At 47.6% G+C, this 25,299-nt stretch overlaps 1 protein-coding gene across 3 annotated transcripts in view; it reads right to left on the bottom strand.

Annotated features, from left to right (window-relative positions):
- The window catches only part of SDK1 (sidekick cell adhesion molecule 1), a 482,213-nt gene that overhangs the window by 123,744 nt on the left and 333,170 nt on the right, over positions 1–25,299 (bottom strand). For all 3 annotated transcript variants that reach the window (XM_044433572.1, XM_044433573.1, XM_044433574.1), the window contains 5 exons: positions 18,039–18,154; positions 14,543–14,735; positions 9,062–9,160; positions 2,273–2,464; positions 970–1,091 (listed from right to left, as the gene is read on the bottom strand). In XM_044433572.1, coding sequence (XP_044289507.1) covers positions 970–1,091; positions 2,273–2,464; positions 9,062–9,160; positions 14,543–14,735; positions 18,039–18,154 — 722 coding nt within the window. The remainder of the gene's footprint in view (positions 1–969; positions 1,092–2,272; positions 2,465–9,061; positions 9,161–14,542; positions 14,736–18,038; positions 18,155–25,299) is intronic.

The raw sequence follows: 25,299 nt of genomic DNA, 5'->3' as shown, positions 1-25,299 counted from the left end.
AGAGGTGGGTAGAGACCTGTTCTCCCCTGCAGAGGAAGGCAGGACACTCTCCAACGGAGCAAAGTTCAGGGAACCAAGGTTCAATTAGGATGCCAGGAAGTACTTCCTGATGGTTAGGACCCCGAGGGTATGGAATGGGCTTCCACGGGAGGTGGTTGAGGCCCCATCGGTGCGGGTGTTTAAGGACAGGCTGGACATGCACATGGTGGGCATGTTGTGAGCGGAGCCGGCTGGAGCTGGGGGCCAGACTAGATGGCCCGGGAGGCCCCTTCTGACCCGCTCTGTTTCTATGTTTCTAAGAAGGTTTCAGTGATACATGTTTCTTATTGCATTTGTATGAAAGCTTTTTAATTTTTAATAAAAAATGTCAATCACATTTGGAATGCTTTTACCATACTATTGCTTACAGTGAGGGGCAGCATCCCCACATCTTGGAACAGGAAGCAAATGATGCGAACAGAAAAGACACAGCTGGATTCTTTCCTTTCATTTACTTATTTACTTACAGATGCTACATACTGCTCCATATCTAGGCACATTCCAGAGTGGTGAACAGCAAAAAGCTTAAACAGATGAAACTATGTTTTAAAACCCCATCTATTAAGAGCAAGGTAGCATTAAAACTGTGGCTGGTCAGCAAAAAGCCCTTGCCAGAATAAGGATGCCTTCTGTAGGCATCAAAAAAAGCAGTGTTCCATTACAGCTGACCTCCAGAGGCACTAGAGGTTCTTTTCCTGGCCGCATCCAGGTGGGCCATGGGTCCACAGGGAACCCCCAGAAGGCTGCCCTCCAAGTGACTGCCCTCCTCAGTGACTGGGCTTGTTGGTTGGGGAGAAGGCAATTTCTCATGAGCTAATACTCTAATGATCATGCTTCAACCTCTCGGAATCCAAGCTGATTTCACATTAATTCATCAGAGACATTTAAGCAATACAGTGATTAAACACTTATCCAAAATATTTTACATACCTGGCCCTCTACTATCCAATTAGAGATAGATGTTTTTCCATCATACCCAGGTCGGAACTGAAGCGTGGCGGAGCGAGGGCTGATGTTAGAGATTACTAAATTGGATGGTGCACCAGGAAGCTCTGTATAGGCCAACAAGCCAAGTAAAACAGAAAGAGGGAGGGAGGGGTAGAAAATACAGAGTTGGGCTGTAAAAGTCAGTATTTCAAAGGCTTGTGCATTTTTTCAGGAACAGATCTGTACAGAAAAACAAGACGATGAGAAGAGCTCCACAATTGCACCAAAGGCCCACTTGCTGCTTCTAGAAAGCCCAAAAGCAGCATGTGATGTTAGAAGCCTCCTCTCTCAGCTGCTCCTCAGCAACTGGGACTCTTAACACATGCTGCTTCTCAACTGGAGACAGCAAATTGGACCTGGAGATTATACCAAGGGTTCTGGAAGCAAAACGATTTCTTATGGGTACTGAAAGACATGTGCCATCTTCAAAGGCTGTATACGTATGAACAAACTGGCTAATGTTTCAAAACAGGTTATTCTTGGATTGCCAGTAAAAGCAAACAACTGCAGCTTCAATTGTAAAAGCCAATAATTAATGCACAGAGGCAAAATACTGTTCCTTATAGGTGGAGAGCAAGGCAGAGAAGGGTCACCTGGGTGAGTGAGCAGGACCGAATGGAGGGTATGGGTTGGATAGACCAGCCAACTCTTTCCACCTCTCTGACCTCTCAGCCTTGCCTGCCCCCAAGACCCCTGTCCATATATTGGCTACCATCTTCAAATGGTAGGAGAGTGGACAGGAAGGAGTTAAGAGACCTGTGCCAAGCCAGCCTCTGCTCCCAGTCCTCCTTGTCCTGATCCAGTTTGTTGGAGTCCAGATTTCTAGCCTCCCGAGTAACCTGCATTGATGTCGGTCCAGAGCTGGCTGCATTCTGTGAGTCCAACTAGACTGTTTTACCAGAATGCAAACCTGTTGTAAATTGTCCCGAGACGCCAGTAAAGGGACGGTCTATAAAAGCTATAAATAAATAAATATTCATTCTGCCAGTAAAATCAAATGCCCCAGTACCACATAGGCAGACAACTTGCCTCCAAATCTTCTGTCAATCAGAACTACCCTATTGAGCACTGCCACATCTAAGTTTTTCATGTTGTCTCTAGCTCTTTTGATCCGGAAGAGTTTTAAAGACAGATGGAGAACACGAGAGAGAGAGAGAGAGAGAGAGAGAGAGAGAGAGAGAGCGCAAACTGACTATAAACAACCCCCTAATATTGCTTGGGTTGCTCCTAGTACTGTTTTACTAACCTGGCGGAACTCCTGATGAAATCGTAGACGAAGTGACCAAGCCGGTCCCCTTTGCTGTCATTGCAGCTACCTCTATTGTGTAGGTGGTGAGAGATGACAAGCCTGTAATTTTGTACTCAAGGGTTGTATTAGCTAGTGTGTGCGCGAGACGTGATTCGTTCCTGCTATACACCTCCCAAGAGATCTGGTAACCTGGAGAGAGAAAAATGAGAAAAGGACAAAGAGAGCAAGCACATGTTATCAGTGGTGCCTTCTGCAGATGCTCCCTGTGCAGGCTCCAAACACCATTCAAAGAATGGCTCGTCAGCTCCCCCATGTTTGTTTCCCTTGGAGAGAAAGCCTCTTTCCTGAAAGCCAGTGTCTGTCCAGCAATCTGAGGCAAGCGGCCTCAAAGCAAAGGGTCCCACCTCAAGAGGAAAGCGGGTCCTCCAGGATTCCAGCTGGCCATGGAGGGTGACTGCAAGCGGGGCTTTGGGCAGGAAAACCCTACAGCGCTTGAAGCTTTGTTTACAATCCGATGGCTGCTGAGCCTGGTGCCCACTCCCCCGCTTCAAAGACACCGCAAGCATCAGGAAACCCTCCCTCTTCCCCCCTTCCACTTCCCCCATCAATAGCTATTCAAGTACCCAATTAAGTTCACATGCATCTGTTGCCAATTTCTACATCCGAATGTCATTTCTCCCTGCTCAAAACCTGAATACAAAGTTAGTTTGCCCACCTGCAGGCATGCATAAAACCCAGGACTCTTCCCCTTCAGTCATTTGGCTCATAGCTGTCCAGCACCGTCACCTGATACCAGCAGCCTCATTTCCGGAAGATCATGCCAAGCGTCTTGTCAACTCTTCACCCTCTCCGATCTTATGCAAGCATACTAGGAAGGCATGCCCTTGCACGATCCTGCCGTTCCCTGGCTCTAAACACCACTAGAGGTGAGGTGGACAATGACCAGGAGAAGGTCTTCCTTGCGCCACCCTGGTTTTGGAGCTCTCTCCCCAGGCAGTTTACTTGGCACCAACATGGCTGTCCTTCCAGTGCCCGAGGAAGGCCTTTTTATGTTCTCGTGCTATTTTAACTCTAGGGGCCTGGTCTGGTCAAGGCACTTTGCTTTAGATTCGAGGATACTTAGGATGAAACAAAACCATCTGTGTCAAAGATGATATACAGTTTATTGAATACAGAGATGAGATATGGAAGCAGAATATAAAGAGGCGAAAGAAAGCTTACACTCCCTTTGCTGCAGCTCTCTTGGTTCTTTGAATAGGCCGGGGAATGTTCTGTCAATCCCCAAAGGGATCTGTGTGAGTGATGCATCAACGCTTCTCCCCAGGACTGATCAAAAGACAATGCCTCTTGCCATGCGTTGTTTTAATGCTCCCCATTCCTGGGAGGAAAAGCTGCTGCAGTAAGGCAAGCTATTTAGTTCCCACGGCATAAGCAGCCCTTGTCAACTGAAGGTCCCGAGAAGCCAGTTTCAGGATAACCATCTCTGGCCTAACAAGCTGCAGCCATAAGGCTCTGCCATGACTCCAAAAGGCTTTTGGACACTGGGAAAGCTTGCTACTCTACCTAAATCGCTTCCTCGCCCTTCTTCTGGTGCAACCCATCCAGTACGCAGGCCTTGTCGATTTGTCACTGTGGTTGTTCTGTTGCTGTTCTGTTTCATTATAGAATGGTTGGCTTTTACCTTACTGCTTCATGATGCTTATTAAAGCTGATTGGGAACTCCTTATTGAAACGTAAGATGTCCATATGTAAACAAACAGCATTGTTTCTTCTTTTTTGTATCTAGTGACCCTCCCAATTTCCTTTGCACCATTGTCTCTTGAATTAGTCTCCCAGTCTATGCATGTCTTTGTATCATGCGCTGCCATCACTTCTTCACACTGAGTTGCTCTGCAAATCCTCTCCAATATTTTTTCATTCGTTTCCCCATCCTATCCAACTCACAGGACAGCCACGGTTGTTGTGACAGAATCCTGGGATAGCAGCTCATTTCCCACAGAAGCCCTGTTTTGACAATGTCAGCTCTCAACCTCAATTCACTCCTGAACAGGTTGCAGCAGTGGGAAATGTCTGCTTACCCGTCTCCATAGCAGAGTATACAAATTTCTTAATTATACATATGACCCAAACGACTGCTGTACAACATATTCACAGACACTGGAAAAGCTGCAGGGATGCTTCTGATTCACTCTATCAGTTCGATTTCCTATCATCCAAGGCAATGGGAAATAAACCCACCTGCAAAAATGTATGGACCTCCAAGACATAAAGATTGGAATTAAAATAAAGTGAAGACATTCTGTTAAAAATGCATTACATTGATGGAAAACTGATATGCCAAGGAAAAATATTCATGTGCGCATATATAGGAAATATTTCTGCTAGGCAGAAGCTTCTGTCCCCAGTGAAACGGAGAAAACAGTTACAAATGAGCTGCTAATCAACCCAGGGGAACATGCTGGGAATTTTGAGAAAGGGGTGGGGGGATTGCTCTGTGCTCCAGCTGCCCTTGCATAGACTTGAAAGCAAGGTGAATCATTTTATCTTGTCTTTTCAAACCTTGTGCGGCAAATCCATTGTCCTTATCCATACAGCGTCTGACCCTCCACCTCACTTTTCTGTGTGAGAGACTACCTGTTCTGCTCTTCATGCCTTTGCTCTTTATCATTCTGCCTGCCTTCCATGAACTCCCTCCGAATTTCTAAAACCCGGTTTTCTCAATTTGCCTCTGATTTTGCCGGTGCTCTCCTCCCCCTCCTCTGAACTCCTGGTGACCGTTTCATTTACTCTGGAGCACATTTGTGGACCTTTCTTGTGGAAGCATCCAGAGACTTGGTTGGAAAAGGTGGCTTAATTACAACTTCCCTCGTGATTAAGAATAAGGCAAGAAAGTGCTCTTGATGTTAGATTTGGAAAAGGGCAACCAGAATGATCAAGGTGTTAAAACTCCCCTAGGAGGAAAGGTTATAACATTGGGGGCTTTTTAGCTTAGACAAAAGGGAAGGCAGGATGGAGGTTTGTAAAAGTAGGCAAGTGTGGAAAAAGTGGATGTGGAAAAGTTTTCTGTTCTTCTCAAAATGCTGGACGGAGCCTGGGGTTACCCAATGAAGCTGAATGGAGGAGATTCGTGACAGATAGAAGGGCCGGCTTCTGCATGCAGTGAACGGTCTGGCCATGGAATTTACTTCCACATGCAGTGAAAGTGCCAGCTTTGATGGCTTTAAAGGGTGATTGGACAAATTCATGAGGAGAAGGCTACTAGTCAGGATGACTGTATTTCACCCATACATGCCTGTTGCTGGGAAACAGCAGAGAGAGTGTGACTGCCATCAGATCCTTCTGCGGGGCTTCCACAGACATCTGGCCGGCCATTGCTGGAAACCGATCAGTTGGACGAGAGCAGATGGCTTCCCATTTGTGCGCATGGAACACTCGCGCAAGGAAATAGCCAGGCTCCCGTATCAAAGCACCGACATCATGTAGACATGTGGATCCATGATGGGTCAGATTGAAAGATCAGAGCAATTCTCCTCCTCATGCGATGGACCAAATCCCTTATCAGGCAGGGGTTGCTTGTCCAAGAGGAGTTCTCAGATGTGACTAACTGAAAAGCTATTGGGAAGACATCCACGTCAACGTTTTTATGGCATTTCTGGCAGAAGGCGATGTTTTGGTGAATGGTTTTCGCTCACCTTTCTAAGCTTCCTCAGGAGGCAGGGAATCCCAACCCAGTCTCGACTTTTACTGACACAATCACATTTCATCATGTCGCTACATCCTAGTGTTTCTGAGAACGGGCTCTGCAGAAGCATCCGCACCCACCAAAACTATACCAAATATTCTACTGCTAAAAAGAGATGGCCCCCCCACCCCCAAACACACACACACACACACACACTCACTCTAAACCAAGCGCTGAAGCTGATGGCTCCAGTGTAAGCGGAGTGGTGTATCCAACCCGGGGTTCAGCCTAAGCTTTAAAGGAGAGGAGCGATCCATGGTGCTGACTGAACCTGCAACTAGATACAGCGCCATGATACAGTCTCTACAAGTTCAGATGAAAACCCGCTGACGGTGGAGCCACCAACCTTCACTAAAAACCACCGAAGAACAAAATATAGATAGTTTATCCCATTTTATCCACACAACCAGCAACCTGTGAGGTAGGTCAGGTGGACAGACTGACCCAAAGTCACCCAGTGAGCTTCCTGGCTGAATGGGGACTAGAACCCACATCTCCTGGATCCCCAGACGAACACTAAAACCACTGCTCGACACTGGCTTTCAGTACGGGCCCCCAAAATGCCCTCGAGTCTGAGCTAGGAGGCAGCCAGGAAGAAACCTGGGACATACCACACGTCTAAAAAATAGTCCCTAGCTTCAAAGGCACTGAGTATGCCAGGTAAGTACTTAGAATAATCAAGCAGACAGAAAAGGGTGGGTTCAATCTGACTCCAACTGAGGCCAGCAGGAGCAGCATTCCTTACGCTCTGCATTAGCACCTTCTCCATAAGCTGCAACCTAACTGAAACTAATGACCAGGAGAGTTTCAAAAATAATTTTCTGTTGATCTGGAGTAAATTCTGTATGAGAAAGCAGTACATCCAATCACAAACTGTCCGTCTGCATCCAAGCCCTCATAAATCAGAGTTTACCAAGGGAGAGAGGAAGATACTGAAATTTACAATGAGAGCAATGGGCAATTTACCAAAGCGGGCCTGTTCCCTCCTAAAGCCCCTTGCGCTCTCCTCTCCTTCCATGCGCTAGAATTAAAAACCAAGTCACAGTAAATGACACCCATGCGCCCAAGTGATGCAGCAGCAGGGGCCTCCTAAGCGCTCTTACCTTTCCAAGCAGCGTTGTATCAGCCTCTGAACCATTAGAGGGAAATGAATGATTTTGCCGCCTCCCATCTTCCAACCTTAAAGGTGATGCCCCCTGTTGCAGGGGAACTTTTTCTTCCTTACAAAGCTTGCCCGGCATGTCTTCACCCTTGCACTTCCCACGCATGAAAAGGATTCCTTGGACTGGAGGAAATGATCGCACCAGCCAGGCCATGCCCAAGCCAAGCCACGCCACTGTGGTGTGCTGGTTGAGGCCCGGGGCTGAGACTCGGGGGACTGGCACTCTGGTCCCGGCTCAGCCATGACACCTGCAGGGTGGCATTGGTCCCTGGGCCAGGAGCCTCACGGGGTGACTGGCTCTTCGCCGAATCCACCTCTCAGGGATATTGTGATGGGAAGAGGGATAGGAGGATCACATGCAGCACCCTGGGCTTCACGGAAGGAAGGTGGGTGGGTGTCAAGGTAGCAAAAGAAAAAAAAGGACCTTGACACTGCAGGGCCTAAAGGGGGTGGGACTTTCCTACTGTCTGTGTCACACTGTGGCAAGCAGAATGGACCATTATGAAGCGGGGGGGTGGGGTGTCACACAGGACCCCATTTCAGGGATGGGGCTCAGAATGTAGAGGAAACTGGTCTTGTCCGTCTACCCTGGGAAGTCAGCGCTGGCTGTGACCCGCCAGGGTCTTTCCCAGCACCTTCTACCAATCCCCCCAGCCTTTAACCAGAAGTGCTGGGGTTTAATGCTGGCACTTTCTGCATCAAAACATGAGCTCCCCACAGCACCTTGCTCTCTCCCCAGAAGGGCCTCCGGTCTCTTCTTGTCCTTGGATGATGCGCCAGTTTGATGTAGGGACTCAGTCATGAGGTGCACATGAAAAATATGGTACAGGCAGCGGAGGAATGGAGTCCTGTCAACATTTCTGTCCAATACCCTTTAAAAGTGGCATAAGCTTCCTCTGATAGCTTACCTGACTATGGACGATTTTACATTGAGTCCTTTTGTAACACAATATATCTGAAAGGATTGGTCTGTTATACTTCACAAAAATTCTCCAAACTCCACTTTCGGCTCCATGCGGATTGTTCCCACTCTCAGCTGTGACTCTGTTCGTTCGTTTGAACGGGGGAAGTGCACATTTTCACCTGGAGCTTTCAAAATTGTGCCCTTTATATTGCACTGCAATGCACTTTGCATTGGCAAAAGTGCAAATGTGCGTGTGGCTTGGGGAAAATCTGAATGTAAAGTGTGCATTTTCCAACATTCACTTCGCATGCAATTGCAAGGTCGAGAATGTGTGCCCCCCACACAAAAAGTACACACTTTTGCTTGCCTTTGAGAGTGTGGGTGGGACAAGTCAGATGAAATTGAAATTTAGGTGCAAACTGAAATTAAATCCTCAAACATCGCGAGTGCCGACTGGAATGCCTGGTCAAGGGAGAATTACCATGGTGAGCTCCTCTTCCGTTTGGGTGACAGAGAGCAAGTGAATAACTTCAGTCCGTCATGATGTCCCAGCTGCGAGTTTAGTGCCCACATTCCTACTACTGGAGCAGTGACCATCTCACCTCTGAGGGACTGCAAGAGAGCAGGAACTGGGGAGCATGTGAGCGCATGCATGCGTGGGCTCAAGAGGCATGCGATTTGACAGGCTCACAGCCGTAGCGGGTAGCTGATTTCCTCCTTCCACCAAACTTCTTCTTGCCAGAGGCCCTGGTTGTGAGCTGGTGGCCACTGGGCCTGTGACACCTCTAACACGCTTCTGTTGACTTTTTAGCTACAAGGAAGGAGCAAACTTGAATTCCCAGCCAGAAGCTCTTGTGAGAAACTGCCCTGCTGATCTCTGCAATATGATGCTCGCTCTCTGTATCACTCTCCCTCCTCTTTGCATTCCCTTTCCCGCTTCTGCAAGGACTTTTATAATGGCTACTTGCTGGTACTTGCCTGTAATGATGCCATTTTTCTCGGCGGGTTCCTGCCAGCTGACCTTGAGTGAGGTGTCCAGAATCTCCGTGAAGCTCAGATGTCCCACTGCTCCTGGAGCTGGCAATCAGAAAGGGAGATCTGTCAACCGGGCAGGCCCCATTTAGTTGGGACTGGGTTGCACGTGGCAGTGCCAGCGCTCAAGAAATGAAACAGCCAGCAAGACTAGCTAGCAGAGAGCACTGCCTGAGGTGCTGAGGACGACTCCGGTTATCCTGTGTGTGACTTACTCTGCTTCATCCTCGCCCCAGCTACTCACGTACCTAAAATGACTGACAGGGAGAGGATTCTGGCACATTCCCAAGTGAGCGAGCAGGCAGTTGCAGCTTTCCTATGTATCCCTACCGGACCGTTGAGATTTTCTGTTGACACCCTTTTACAAGAGCCCCACCCCCTAAATAAAGGGGGAAACAACAAGCAAAAGGGCCTTTTCTGTGGTTGCGCCTTCCCTCTGGAAGACCACTCCTAAGGATGCGCAACTGGCACCCTCAGTGTTTAGCTTCTGTCCCCAGGGGAAGACATTTTCTTTCGTGCTTGTTTTTAATATAGTTATGATTTTATTAGCTTTCTTACTGCTTGGTGTTACTTTGTCGCGTGCATCGCTTCCTGTTCCCATTCTAATTGTTTTTCAGATGCTGGCTATTTTTTAGAAAATTGCTGATTTCATTGTGCATGCCATTGTCTCTGTGAGCCACCCAAAGAGCTCTCAGGTTATGGGGCAGCATAAATAAATTACTTGTTCTCTGTTTTGGCTCTTGATGTAATGGAATCAGGAGAGTCAGGCAGGCTGAATCCCAAAAAGCAAGTGCCACTGCTGCAGCTCCTCAGCTGTCTAATCAAACCCGCAGCCTTTTCACTGGGGAAAGACTGCTGCAGATGCTAAATAAGCCGGCCGGGCCTGCGTAAGGAGCACACTGCGTTGCTACACACACACTCTGGGTCTGCAAGTGCACAAGCAACTTTGCAATTTTGCAGGCGCACCTGAAGGTTGGAGATGGCCACCACACTCTTCCTAGGAGGGGGAACCCGTCCAAAAGCCTCTCTCAAAATACCGTGCAAGGTAATGAGCTTCAGGGAATGCCTGCAGCAGGGTGGACGTTCTGGAGGGATTTTTTACGGCTTATGCTCAACAGCTCTTAAGACAGTATTCCCTGGCGGGTAATAAAAACGTGTAAAATAGCAGTGTGGCAAAAACCTGCCGTCTTTATTCAGCCCTGATCTTCAACTAAGGCTCTCCGACAGATTTGTAACACTGCTTGCCCTCCACAGATACAGTGCGGAGAGGAAGGTTTTCTGCTCGCTTTGCATCCAGAACGCTTTTGTCACCTGGATCCCTGCCGGCCTGGGCTGCCCTCCTGCTCTGCGGACACCATTTGGCCATTCCTGTTTGGTTTCCCCCCCGCTTGATCCAATTTCTAATCGCCCTCCAGCTATGAAGGAGGAGGTTTGCCAGTAGCCAGCTCCAGCCAATTTATGATTCTGCACCTGCAGTCCAGGGAACACAGTCGAAACTATATTCCCCTGCATCCAAGACTCAAAGTGCTATTCGGGGAGAGAGCCTTGCCTAGGACCAGCTCAGGGTTCTCAGGCAAGACCAGGCTCAAATCCAAGCATCAGTCCTGGCTTTAAGGAAGCACATTTGAAGTGAAACAGCTTCACAGAAAGCTAATGGTGCGACGGTTGGACTGCAGTCTGCTAACACAGAAAGGTCCTGATGGTAGAAAATCTGTATCGCCCGTTCCTCTTCGCACAAGTCTCTCCCACGGCCCATTGGTCAGCGTGTGGGACCAGACTTCTTTAATGCAAAAGCCGTCCATGAGATCTGCCACTGCAGCAAGACCGACGAGCAGATGGCTGATCTTGAGGCCCAGGGACAGGAAACGGCCACATCAGGAAGCTGTCCATGGCCCCTGCATAGCCTGGGCTTCTCTCTCCAACAGCAGGGGCGAGATTTCGAAGGGGAAGCGGGGAATTGAAGGGAGGCATTTGTGCTGCAACCAAAGAAAATGTTTCTTCTCTGTGCAGACTTTGATAAATTAGGCCAGCGAAAAGAACCAAAAAATAATCTAACACGCAATATTACAAATTGGACACACTATGCATGCATTTTTCTTTGTTTATTTTTAGGTAGGATTATTAAATTGCTGAGAAGTGGCCATTTAAAACATGGTTTTGAATAGAGGTTTATTTGGAAGAAAATAGTTAAGCTTCATGATTCCATTTTAAATCTGGTGCAAAGTCTTTCAGCTCCAGCTAGGTTAAACTGGGACAGCTAAACAGAAACCCAGAAACAGAGTGAGTCAGAAGGGGCCGCCTGGGTCATCTAGTCTGACCCCCGGCTCCAGCAGGCTCCATTCAAGACCTGCCTACCATGTGCATGACTAGCCTATCCTTGAACAGCCTCACCGATGGGTCAAATCAAGTACCTCCAATAGCCCGCTCATTGCATGCCTATTGCATGGGCAAAAGGTGATGAAGGAGCAGCGAGTGGAGAAATCTCGCTTTTATTGGGCACCATCCAGAGAGATGTTCTCTTGCAGAAACCCCATGGAAGTGAATGAAAAGCACAGGGGGACACAACACTTCCCAGCTGCCCTTCCCTAAAACAGCTACAGGGTAAATAGCGGGTGCGTCCGATCAGGGAGCTGGTGGACATTCTGGGCAGAGAGACTCACCACTTGAAGGCTGCAGGAGAGGGGCTGTTAGACCCGGGTTCACCCTTTCACGTGGGCCCTTCCCTCTCCTCACAGGGGAGGCGGGTGACCACTGAGGGCAGAAGCTTTCGGGCTGTGGCACCCTGCCTCTGAAGCTCTCGCCCAGAAATCGCAGCTGGAGCCAGGTCAAACATATCTTGGCAGCAGAGTTGCAGGCATTTTATTTGCGGAGGCTTTTGAGAGCTCTTTTATTCCCCCCCTCCCCTTTTTTATTTCATAGTATTGAATATGCTGCTGCTCTGGTCTTTGTTCTAATTTATGGTTTTACTCTTCACTGTTTTGTTGTTTACTTTGTTTTAAAAACTGGTAAACCTCAGCGAGGCTCTTTGGATATGGAAGGACGGGGTACTAAATAACACCCTCAAATGAATGAATGCATGAATAAATGAATTAAAACCTTCCGTGGAGCCTGTGGAAAAGGATGTCCCTGTGAATTATGCCCACTGTGATGACAAATCTTCTCTGTGTTGACAGGCAGACAGCATGTTTCTTCCTGCCAAAATTTTGTATCTTCCAGTCTCCCTGCCACAAACATAAACTAAGATATATGCCTGCAGGAGCCGGCTGCACGTCACCCTCTCAGGACTTCTGTGTTGGCAGGATGCAAGGCCACGGGGCTGCAGAGGCGGCAAAGGGGCAGAGCGCCACTGAAGTTTGCAGGCGGCCTGCTTGGAACATCCAGCCCATGAAGCGCAGCCAGGAGCACTGCTGCGGGCCCGGGGCTTGGTGAGCCGTGCGCAAGAGCATCTGGGTGTCAAGACAGCGAAGCCGTCTACGGCTGCCAACATCTTCTGAACTAACTCCTGGCTCCTCCGAATTATGGGAGAGTTGCCTCAGCCACTGAGCCGCTCTCTTCCTTGGACAGTCTGACACCCCTGCTTAACCCACTGATGTGTCTTTAGGTGGCCTGCCCTCGTTTCAAGGCAGCGTGGGAAGGCTGCTCAGCTGGTGTCCAGGCTGGGCACTGGCCAGACCCCTTTCTGCTGAGCTTCAGCAAATCGTCTCGGTCGCATCCCTTGGCTGCGCCCCAGCACCAATTTTAGGGGGCTGAAGAAATGCAGGCCGTGGGGAGAAGGCCGCCTCTGGAAGGCTGCAGGGTGGGTGGCTGCACGTTAGCTTCTGAGCAGAGGTGGGATGCCTGCATGGCCAGGGCCTTGGGTGGGGGATGCTGTGTGAGCCCGTGGGCAGGCGGCTGGCCGGTGCCTGAACAGAGCACCGGACGAGATGGACCCGGGCCCTTCCCATGCACTTCACAGGGAATTAGGCACTCAGATGGTGTGTCTTTCCAGCTGACCAACCATTTTGTTTAAGCAAATAAGCACTGGAGCGCTCTCGGCATCTAAGTGCTTTCAGTTATGTACCCTCGAGCCACATGACAGAGACCAATGGGAAACAAATGCAAATTCAGCTCTCGCACATTGTGCAGTGCCTCTGGTTTATCAATTAAGTAGTCAATATAATATAGCAATTTATTAATAGCAGATTATTTAGAAGCAATTTAGGGAAGCCAGCTACTTACTATGGCTCAATTATACTGAGAGAATGAGCTTCCCCAAGGGAGAGGTAGGCAACATTTACAATATGGTATCAAATATCCTTCCAGCAGAGAGCTGCTTGTATTGTTAAAGTCTGATTAACCCATGTGGTTGTTTGCCTTGGTTAATAAACTTGGGAACTGGTTTTGGCCCAGCTGGGAGGGCCATCCACAGGTACACAAGCTTGGCCATCAGCAGGCCAAGTACTTTATAGAAAACCAGGAAGATTTTAGAGGAGGGTAACAAAGATTGCTAGTGGTGCAGAAAACAGGTCCAGTCAGGAAATTCTGAAGCAGCTTAGCATGCTAAGTCTGGAGAGGAGAAGAGTGAGGGAGCGGAAAAGGTCATTCTAGTCAAAGGCCTAAAGAGCCGCCACACAAGGTGGGTAACGCTTTATTCTCTGCCACCTGAAAAGACAGGACGAGATCAAAGGCATTGACATTACAAGTCAGAAACATCTGAAATGGATTCACAGGACTTTGGATGGCTCTGAATCCAACCTGTGGATTCCACACCAGGCAAGCACCTTCTAAGTTGTGTGGATTTTGTGGACATTTGGATTAAAAAAAAAAAAAAAACCTTTCTGGAATTGTATGCAGATTTAGCTGTACAAAAGCAAGAACATTACTAGAGAATATGCTAATATATAACATTAAACACACACACACACACACACACACGCACACACACCACGTTTGTGATCTCTTTCCAGTCTCCATTGTGCAGCCCTCTTTTTTGTGTGCTCCACTTACTGACTGTTTGTTAAGCTAAGAAAAATATCCACAATGTTAAATACCAGTTAACCATGCATAAATTGTGGTTGCCTTCCTTGCATGCTTTTCTGACAGTTTCATTCATGAGATGGGATAAAAGCCTGTGCAATAAAGATGGGATAGACTCCAAAATCTATACATCCTTAGCTACAGGAGGGGCGATTTCCACAGAATCGTAGGAAGGGGGCATTCGGGACGAGAGCAGTTCAGCGATGGATCCCAATTGCCTGGGCAAATTGGTGCAAGTCTGACTGGGCACCCCTTTGAGGGAGTCTTTGTGGATTAGCTGCCTTAAACAGGTTCCGGCAGATTTGCTGCCTTAAGCAGAGGATTTGTGGGTTTGCTGCCTTAAGCAGTTTCTGGACTCATTCCCTCAAGTTTCATGTGTCTGAAAAATGGCTTGCAGACAACCCTACTTACTGTCTTCGTGTGTCCAGAGGAGCTGTGGTGGACTTTGTGGCCCATCCCCTGGGGTGGTAAAGCAGAGGACGGACGTGTAGTAAGCTGTAAATTTCTTCAGATTGGTGATGTAACCGCTGTGAACGCCGTGAAAATCGGGAGTAATGGTGACCGTGGTCAAGGTTTCTGGTGCATCGACTGGCCAGGCCAGGAGCTAGGAGGAAGTCAATTTAGGAGAAGATTAAATTGCATTAGGGATAGTTCCCATTCACAATTCAATACACTCAACGTCTAGGATTTTATTAGCTCAATTCTCAAAGTGCAAACATCACCATTAATGCAATTTCACAAAGATGGGTGTATGTATACAGATTTCACCTTGTTACTGTTTGCTAGAAGGACTTTCATCTTGCATGCAGCTACAGATGGGGCACTTAAAGGTGTGCCTTTTAAAAGTTAAAGGGACACCTTTTGACCTCCCCATTCAGGCGTTCTCAGAGGCTCTTGAATCTGAGCAGAGTGGGTGCTTCGGACCCCAGAGGGAGCTGTTCTTGTGTGCAGCGGACTCAGCCGGGCCTGAACGGAGTACAGAGGGCAGCAGGTGGGGCCAGAAAAGCCCCCGGGCACGGTGCAGTGCAGCACAGCCCACACGAGGCTGGAGCAGGGCTGTGCCCCCGCCCAGGAGACAGAGACATGGCTGCCCCATGTGAGAGACACTGGAACAGGGGCGGCCCGTCCTCTCTAGCCACCCCCGTCCCCGGAAGTGGCCCCTCAGCAGCAGCAAGTGCGCTTCCTCATGGCTGGCAGGCCGAGGGGCCACACAGGGGACCGGTGCTGGAGAGCCTTCAGGCTCACTGCCCAGTCCCCCAGCCGGGGCACACGCACTGCCTGGCTCACGCGGGGTGGCCCCTGTGGCTGCTGCGTTGTGTGAATGTGCCGTTGTCGAACGGGCAACGAGGGGCTGGGGACAGAGCTACCTGCTCCAGGCAGTCTGCCCCGTGCTGCCGAAGCAAGCCCGCCACCCTCAGGAGCAGTGGGGGACAGGATCCTGCCATCAGCCAGTGCTGAAGTCGGAGTCCCTTGCCAGTCTGGATGGCACAGGGAAAGGGCGGAGGGTCCTGTCCTTGGCAGGCAGTGAAGGACCGTGTGCCAGCTCTGCCCTGAAGGAAGCTACCTTGGCTCCAGTGCACACGTCTTTTAAAGTTCTTCTGCAACTAGAACTGATGCTAAACTGCAAGAAGAATGAGCCTGCTTGGGAAAGTCCTTTAGAACTGACTTCAGAACCTCAGAATCTTGCCCATTAGAAGACTAATCACTTTTTGCAGCAGAAGGCCAGGTCAAGGGCAGCAGGCACCCTGCCCGTTTTCTTCACAGGGACGGATTGGTGCCAACCGACCCAAAGAGCGGCAACGCACATCTGAAAGGGGCAAGGAAGGGAGAGCTGCTTTATTTCTCTTTGGGGACCTTTGTTCTGCTGACTATTTTAGGTAATCAACACATGAACAAGGGTTTCCCCTGCAGCGGTTCTGCATGAGAATTGACCTATTCTGGACATCCTTGCAGCATTGAAAGGGGACACGTGTGGCTGCCTCTGGGAAATATTACCACTTGTATGGCCGAAGTTACCCTTTCAAAGCATTTTGCTTGAATTAGCAGCACTATGGTACTGGGTCAAGAATGAACACGCTCTTGTAATCGGCAAACACAGAGTTGAAGCAAGGTATGGACAAGTCCTCAGCTGCAGCTGTGATCTCCTGGAGCATGGCCCATATGGACACAGAGCCTTCACAGCAAGCTGCCAGAATTCACACTCTCACCCAATCTGCCCAAGTTCCAGGCAACCGGAACTGACTTCACAGCAGCTTCACAAGGGAAGGAAGGTTGATTTCATGCTCCCACTCCCTCCACTCATGGAATTGTCACATCATGCTTGGAAGAAGATTCACTTGCATTCTGGCAAGTTTCAAAAGGAAAGGAAAGTTCATAATGGCAAACAGAGAGTCTTGCTTCTCCTTTTTAAAAATCATGTCTATGAGAAACAATGCAAATGTCCAAATGTCAGCAACTGTGCTTTTCTATTCCCTTGCTTCCCAAGAGTTTAGCACTGCACAGTCCCATAAAATGAAGCTGGGTGCATTTACCATGGAATGTATGCAATTGGTGGCATCCGTTTGGCAAGCAGACACAGAAAATTTTGATTACTGGTAATTTATAAACCATTACGCAAATTATGCAGTACAAGAAAACGTGATAGAAATGTTCTCCCCACACCATACACATTACGGTTTAAAAAGCTGTAAGAGAAATGCGAACTGCACAGATGCTCCAGTCTAAAGGAATTAAAGAAAAGGGATGGAGGAAGAATGCTGACAGTTAAAAGCAAGGGTATTGCTACTGCTTGACAAGTGTGAATCAGCCAGTGAATCATTTCATACGTTTTCTAAAGGAAGCATGGCTTAAACAACAAATTGGTTATAAAAACAAGCTCCAATAACAGCCCAGCAGTAATGGTGGAGCTGAACTTATTTTGTTAAGCATCCCAAGCCCATTACTGAAAGGTCATTCTGGTCTCAGTTCCCAGGCACAATCCCCTTTAGGCCCGGAGGATCAATTCTGTGGCTAGCAAATTGGATGCTGTAGCCCGGAGAAGCTCAGTTCTCAGAGCCCCTTGGGCCTGCCAGAAAGAGCCCTTTGAAGAGTGGCCCTTGTCAAAGTCAGCCACAGTTTCCATTTGATTCCAGGAGAAGCAGTGTTCTGACATCATGGAACAATTGGGTCCTTTCCTCAGATGTCGCTGGCTTTGCGTAGTGGGGAGTTGGACAGGTTCCCTTCGCTGTCACTCATCAAAACTGATCATGACGCGCATTTGTCACCTTCTCTTCTCCTCACCCCACCAAGGAGGGAAGCGTCACCCAAACAGCTGTGATCATGTGTTCAGGCATCACTGGGTGCACTGGCATGATGTATAATTTGCGAGCGTTTGGGAAAGCCAGCTTCTACATGTCAGAGACCAGTCCTCACTGCGGAAAATCACCCAGTCATACTGTCAAGTTTCCAAATGAGTTCATGGCTAGCTTTTTATTAACCGGGGCATTTTTAGCCCACTGCGCAGTCCTTAGTCTCTCGCAGGACATGCCACAATAAAACCAAAGTGGCCATTAAAACCTCAGGACCAACAACTGATTAAACCGCACCAGTGCACAGAGCACCAAAGGGCTCTGATTGGGTAGTAGGTATTTTTTTGCAACTCATTTTAAAGCCATGACTGAGGGGACGAGGCGACCATTGTGAGGACAGCTGGTGCAACGGAAAAGGTTCCACCTCTCACTTTCACCAACGGCAATTTTGATGTCAAGGCAATGCAGAACATCTGCTTGGTCATAGATCTAGGTCTGCAGGCCAGGATGGAGGTTCTGGATGGAGATGGCCTTTCAGGCCCATCCCTAAATTTTGTGTAACTGCAGCACGACAGGTTATTGTGGATATGCTACATAATGTAGAAGGTATTGATCCAAACCTTGTATCCCTGGTTGATCCCGTTGATGAACTGCTGTGGAGGCGGGTTCCATAAGAACTGGATGGTGGTGGAGTTCACCGCTTCTGCTTGGACGTTCTGTGGAGGTGCGGTAGGCACTGCACGAGGCCAGCCGGGAAGAGACAAAGTGGAATTGATGGCAGCCGGGCAGAACAGGTGGAAGAAAAGAGAAGGGAGAAAGAAGAACCTTTAGCAGACACTCACAATGCAAAGGAAGCAACAGTGGTGTGAACAGGGATCTGTGATTTATGTTTCTGATGCTCAGAGGTGACTTATAACGAAAGTTAATTGGGTTATTTCTCAGTTTCTATTGGAGAGCCCTTCAATGGCCAGAGGAGGGGATGAAATGGTTCTTGTGGCTTATTATTCTACAGATGAGCTTTTCCCCAAAGACCTAAGGCAGACACACAGAAGATGGGTGAATAGTTTTCTCTGTTATCCATGGATGTATCGGGAGACTGCAAAAAAAAATAATTATAATACTTTCTTCTGTTCATTAAAAATTGGAGGAAACAATCAAGAGGGCAGCAAATAAAAACCTATGGCATAGAGATTGGATCCTAGATCTTTGTTCTTCTTTAAAAAGGGGCTAACCACTCAATCCCATTCATGTTTACTTGAAAATAAATCCCAGTGTAAGCCCAGTTGCTCTTGTTTCCAGGTGTATCTACACAGGATTGTAGCCTAAATTACAGAGCCTTCAACAACAGACCCACTAAAGTAACATTTTGTATACTGGATAGTTAAAATCGTATTTCATATAGCACTTCATTTGCAAACTGTAAAGATCATTAACAAGGTTATTTCACCTTTAGTCAATTTACTTAACAACCTTTAGATCCAAAAATTAAACTTTCATTTATTCATAATTAGAAGCAACAAGAAAGAGTCCAAGTACAGCAACCCTGTGCAAATGGGCAGCGAAGGATCAAGGGAAGCTTTGACGGTGGCTTCCGGCCAAAGAAAGAGATCATGTCTCAAAAGGAAAAAAAGTTCAATTTCATCCATTTACTTGGATTGTTTACTCTCAGTTCCACAGTCCCGGAGAACCACCATTCCAAAAACACTCATAAAAATACTTACTTGCAAATATTTTTTCCTGGTTCTATATGAGGTCATATCTGCAAACAGCCCGTTTGCACAAGCGGGTGGCTCCTTGACCTGGCCAAGGGATACCCGGCCCTGTTCTGCAGGGGGTTGTGCTCCCACGAAGCGATGATGCGGTCCACAGACTGGGAGTGCCTTTGAATGCAGTGTTGCCACTAGAGGCACAGCTGGACCGGTGGCACAGAGCACCTGCATCAGCTTGGACCAGCGTAGCAGCTCCCTTACGTGGATTGGGGCAGCCTAGCTACAGGTGTCTGCTCTCTGGTAAGTACCTGGCTGCATTATGGCAAGGCGTTATATGTGGGACTGCCTTGGCCAATTGTTGGGAATCATCACCTGGTCCGAAAGAGGGCAGCCGGGTAGTTAACAGAAGCTAGCTCATCTAGACGCGTATCTTCCTTCCATTGGTACTGGTTACCAGTCCACAGCTGGACCCACTTCAAGGCGCCGCTGTTAACATTCGAAGCCCTAAAAGCCTCTGGAATAGCCATTCCACTAGAGACTTCCACAGGGGAAGAGGAGCAGTGGGCCCTTGCTCTCTGCAGCTGAAATGCTGGTTTTGTCCCTCTGCTTTGACACCAAAGACGCGATCCCGGCACTATCTGCAGGTGCCCCGTAACTGATACACCATGTCCAGGAGCAGCAGGTGGCTTCCTGCGTCTTCCAGCAGTGTGTGTGGAAAAGGATACAGGTGGTTTCCACAGAGGAGGAAGACATCCCTGTTGCTATCGGCCTTCTTACACACTTGCCGGAGCAACGTATCAATTCCCTGCTTGTCCTCTGCTTCTCTCTGTGGGCAGTGCGTACATAAGCCTACAGAGAACTGTCCATGGTGCTGATACTTAGGAAACACTAAGGCTTGCTTAACTTATCCTCGGGAAAAGTGAGCGATCAGCCGGATGTGTGTTGCAAGGAGGGTGCTGATCTGGACTGAACTGAGACATTTTAAATGCCTGATACGGAAATAGAAATTCACAGAGTTAGACCATGAATGTTGTCACCACGGATGGTTTAACTCGGTGTCCTGAACTGAGCAGGGGATGGACCTGATGGCCTTCTGTTCCCTTCCATCTCTGTGATTCTCTGAACAATGGGATCCTTTTGCTGTCGGCTTAAAAGCAAGTTCCAGTGAACAGTGGGACTTGTTCCACAGGTAAACGTGCAAAGGAGTGCAGCCTTGATTAACACAGGGCATAATCCATTCCAACATGTTCCTGTCCCCGTTGATTAAGCCTGGCCTGGTGGTCTTCCGCAACTCTAACATCTTATAATGAAGTCTACATGGAAGACATTTCCAGGGGTTTCTGCCTATGCTCCGTACTGATCTTCTGGGGTGCTGCCATTTGGCACCCAGGATCTGCACTTCTGTGGTACTGAGTGGGCATGTGACGTGGGCGATGTGCTGGTGCCAGCAAAGAGGATGACTGTGGGGAGCCCACCCTCCTCGGCGAGGCCAGCTTCTCACTTTGGGAAGAATAACGGCTTCTTGGCACAGGCTAGACTGAGAGTCCTGGAAGTGTTTCGTGCAGAGTGCGCCTACTCTGAAGTCATTCTTAAACATTTTCCTGCTGCACAACTTTGCAGATCATCTCTTTGAAAGACTCTGAAAGACTTTGAGGAACAGGGGATCTGCCCTTTGGGACTGAGACTTACATGCACAAACATAGGGTTTCTGCTCATAACCCACATTTTTTGGGAGCCTTTACAAAGATGAAGAAGCACTTATTGACAACTTTCAAAGTAATGTGGCAATTCCATGCTGGATTTTTCTTATTTCAGAATGGAAAACATTCTATTTCAGCAAAAGCATGATGCTTTTTAACCTGGAATAAATCACTGCAGCATAAAAGGGAGCTGCTGCAAAAGGGAGAAAATGATAAAATCCAGACTTGGGGGAAATGCAGTTCTGGAAATCATTATTTATGGCATAGTTCATAGAGAAATGCAACTTCTGAATCTCAGTGAAAGCGCTTGCTCTGGGGATAAAAAAAAGACTGACTGGCCAGTGTGTGGATATTTTGCATATGCGTGCACGTGTATTAAAAATCAGCATAGATGAGTAAAGGTGCTGTGTGAAATTGTGCCTTGTTGTGCTGAAAGTTGTTGCTGCGCATGGCGCAGCGGTAGCAATGGGCCAGTAACCAGGCTCACGCTGCTCACAGATGCTTCCCGGCACAACATGGAGGCTGCAGATTGCTCTGAACCAAAACAGACTCCTTTCCCTGGTGGCGCACAGCCTGCAATGCCTTCTGACAAATTTGAGGAATTCCCCGAATCGCACAGCAAAGCTGGTGTGAAAGAACCAACCTTTACGTTCTTCTTGGTAAAGTTCACTTAGCTAGAAATGCATCAGAAACTCGGGCATCTAGATCTGTAAGTTAATATGTAGTAATCTCAAAATGCTTTCAGCAGAAAAGGTCAGAAAGGCAGCATGAATGGAAGCCATTAAATGGACTCAGGTGGCACAGTAATGGGAAAATGAGGAGGGATTTAGGCTAAACAGATTGCCACTGCGACTAACGATTTGTGAATATGCAGAGCCAGAAGATAAGGGGCGTGTGTAGCAAAGGCTTGGATGGTCTTGCAAGAAGCTTTTGATATTTCAGAATGTTAGTTTCCATTCCCAAACATCATGGGCCCTTTGCCAGGCAGACTGGACTGTTTCTGAAGATTCCGTTTTTCTTTTGTAATACTGGTTTAAAAAGTGGCTCTGTGATACTTAGTTCTCAGTTGTAAGCAAATTTATTTCATGGATTTCACTGATTTGGGTTGACTCCCTTTCAAATCAGCATGCGTGTTGGACTGAAGGCTTAGAAATGGACAACTGGTCATGAAAGAAGTGTTGCATTCCAAGCTGTTTCTTTAGGAGACCACGAAGCCATTCCAGGTCTGCCTCCTAAGCCAATTCCCTCTCTTCTGTCATTCAAAGAAGTGAACGAAAATGCCTCCTAGCCAGGAGATCATATCTAGGCATTTCTAGACAGACTGAAATCCCTTTAATTTGCATGGTTCACCCCTCTTTTGGAATCTGGCAACTGTGATGTGCTAACCACCCTCTACAAAACTGCCATCCCCAGGTGTCTTTTGGGTTAGGGAAATTATCATAAAGATCAGTCATAATGCAATTTTAAGCTATCTTAAATGTGTAGCTATCTTGCTCACGGGGATATAAATTGAAGTGAGATAATTCACTTCTTAACAGAGGAACCATAAGCCGCATAGTAATGTGAGCAAGCTTGCTGTAGAGCTCAGGAAAGCCAGTTTCCCGTCCCCGCTGCATTCTGAGATCCAGCCACTGTATAAGGCCAAGACAGACAGACAGACCCAGGAGGAACTGATTGCGTTTGAATCGACACAGCTGGCTTCCTCAGCGTAGCTCGATGTCTGCCTGGTTTGCAAGTCACAACATAAAAAGCAGTGCGCACATCTTGCTCATTCACTTTCTACTGTGTTTTTTACCCGAACGGCTTTCTAAGGGATGATTCACTTGCTCCCTGTTTATGTGCTGATGAAGAGATTTCCATACGTTTTCTGTGTGGGTGCGAATATTCTGTTTCCTAGTCAGCTTTCCGTGGCTGCCAAATTGCCAGGGAAGGAGGACTGTGGGAGTGATACGAATGTCCTGATCCGTTCGCTTGTCCTACGAACTAGGCATGGAAGAATGATAGGTGCACAGACTCGTTCTGAGTGTGAGCAAAGATCCAGATCTGCTTTGTCATCAGAAGACGAGCAAGGAAGACGGAAATAAATGAGATGCTTGAATGTTGTGGGCATGCAGTGAGGAAGAGAGGGGCATCTCCCACGTGCAGAGGGGCATCTCCCCAAGGTGACTGTACGCTAGTGAGAAGTGAGCGCCGAACCATCGTTCTGCTCTGCGAGCTGACTAAGCGATTCTGCCACTCAACTGCCTTCTTGGAAAATGGCTGGAAGGGACAAAGCCCAGCTCCTGCTAAGGACCCTTGTTGGACAAAGGACGCTTGGTGGTGGTGTGACCTTCACCTTCCCTCCAGCCTATTTTTCACAGGTGGCCTCCCCCTCTCTCCTCTTTATAACCAGTGGTGCGATCCGTCTACTGGTTTCCACGGGGAAAGAAAAGCAGTGCTGCCAGAAACAGCTGCTTGCTTCAGATGGGCAGCCGAGAGGCAGTTGACCGCTTACTGCTGGACTCGATGGACCTTTGGTCTCTGCTGCAGGTTCTTAGCCACTGGTTTTGCACTCTGAAGGCACCATCACTACCACTGAGCTGGGAAGCAACCAGGAAGTGAATGTGCCCGCGGCTTTCCTGCACCGGAGTATCTCATCATCTTCTAACACAATTATTCGAATGCACAGAGAAGAAAGCCTGAAGAGAAAGTTTCCGTTTCTTACACCCCCACGAGGGATTTGGGAGCTGTTTATATTATTCAGGAGTGAAAAATGGTCACAAGCAGCAACTGCCTGGATTTTCTCCAACTGCAGAGTAACAGAGGGAAACCCATCACCTCACTGAGAGGCTCTGACATTAGTCATCTCTCAAATGAGATGGGGTCCAGGAAAGGCTGCCCTTTCCATGGCAAATGAGAAACCTTCGAAAGAGAAAACCTAATCATTTGCAGTGCAATAAAATCCACATTAGCACATAGCTATGTGGCTCATCTGTCTAGATTATGAAGCACTAACACAAAAATAGACTTAAAAAAGTTAAATGTCCAACTTTTAATCTACAGCCATTCACTATCTATCACATAGTTTAAGCTCCTTGCTCAAGAATGCAAGGAACCTTACGTTCTGTAATGCAGAATGGACCTCTTCCAACGTACGGCATAGGATTTATATATATAAATGACTACCGACCGCTGGTCAATAAAAGATGATAATAACATCACGCCATATCAAGCAACCTACATTAGAGCCAATTGCTGGGATTAAGGAAAGGAATCAAAGATCTGAAATCTAAATAGATGCTGAAGGAGATGGTTAAAGTATCAGCACAACATGAAATGCCAAATGAAAGAGAATGTCAAGACCTTACAGGCAGCAGAAAGAATATGATTCCAATCAAGGTAGGAAAGGAGTATCGGAATGCGTGCCACTTCAGAGTGAGACATTGTGGAGAAGAATATATCAGAACTCTCAATATTTTAGTAGGCTATTCCTTCCTGTGCAAACAAAAGGACGTGGCTGCACCAATTGCAGAGAAAATGTAATGGGGCCAGCCAATTAAATATACCAAAAATTTAATGAATAATTCCCGGTGCATTTCAAATATTTCCATCAGGGGATATAGTCCAATGGTTAAATAGAAACAGCACAGATGGAGTTCTAGAAGGAGGTGCAGCTTTCTTTTAACAATATGCCTAACATCTCTCTTGATAAAGATATCTGAATTGAATGGGGAATCCTGTTATTTGTTAAGTAATGATTGCCCTTAATTGGCTTTGTCTGTTGCATTTCATTTTTCCAATGGGGTCTTTAGGGGAATGTGGCAAAGATTTGAAGACGACTGATTGTCAAGGGAAAAGTATTTATTTATTGACTTCTTTTATATTGTTATTTATTTTATATTGTTAATTTTATATTGTTATTTTTGTATTTTATTGTATTTTATTTTGTGTTGTGAGCCGCCCCGAGGCTTCGGCAAGGGGCGGCATAGAAATGTTTTAATAAATAAATAAAAATAAAAAGATCTCTCAATGGTGTGTGTTGCCTTTGCTATGTGCCATCAAAGCCCCCCAAAATGTCCTGGGCAGCCCTGCTCAGCCCGTGGAACCCCGAGGTTGTGCCTTCCTTATGGAACGGATCCATCACGCAGTGTCTGTAGAGTTTAAATAAAATAAAATGAGCTTGAACAATGATAATTAAATCCACTGTGTGGCTTCCCCTGTACATCCTGCAGTACATCCAAAGCACCTATCGAGAGCTGACACTGGTGCTCTCAGAGACATGTGGACCACAAGAACCACCGTGCTGAGCCTGATCAAGGATGTGGGCATCCATCTGGCCAGATCCTGCTTCCAGTGATCAACCAGGGAACATTGTGTGTGCGCACGCCAATAGTACAAGAACCATCTCTATTTCCTACTCTCCAAGAAACGCCTTACTGGAAACTGCTTCAGCTGATTAATTCTGAGCTAGTTTCTTGCCAAGGAAGTGCCTG

Source organism: Varanus komodoensis, unplaced genomic scaffold, assembly GCF_004798865.1.
Source record: "Varanus komodoensis strain SLA01 unplaced genomic scaffold, ASM479886v1 scaffold26, whole genome shotgun sequence".
NCBI lineage: Eukaryota > Metazoa > Chordata > Lepidosauria > Squamata > Varanidae > Varanus > Varanus komodoensis.
The sequence above is the reverse complement of the archived record's forward strand: the minus strand, read 5'-3'. Positions and strand labels throughout refer to the sequence as shown.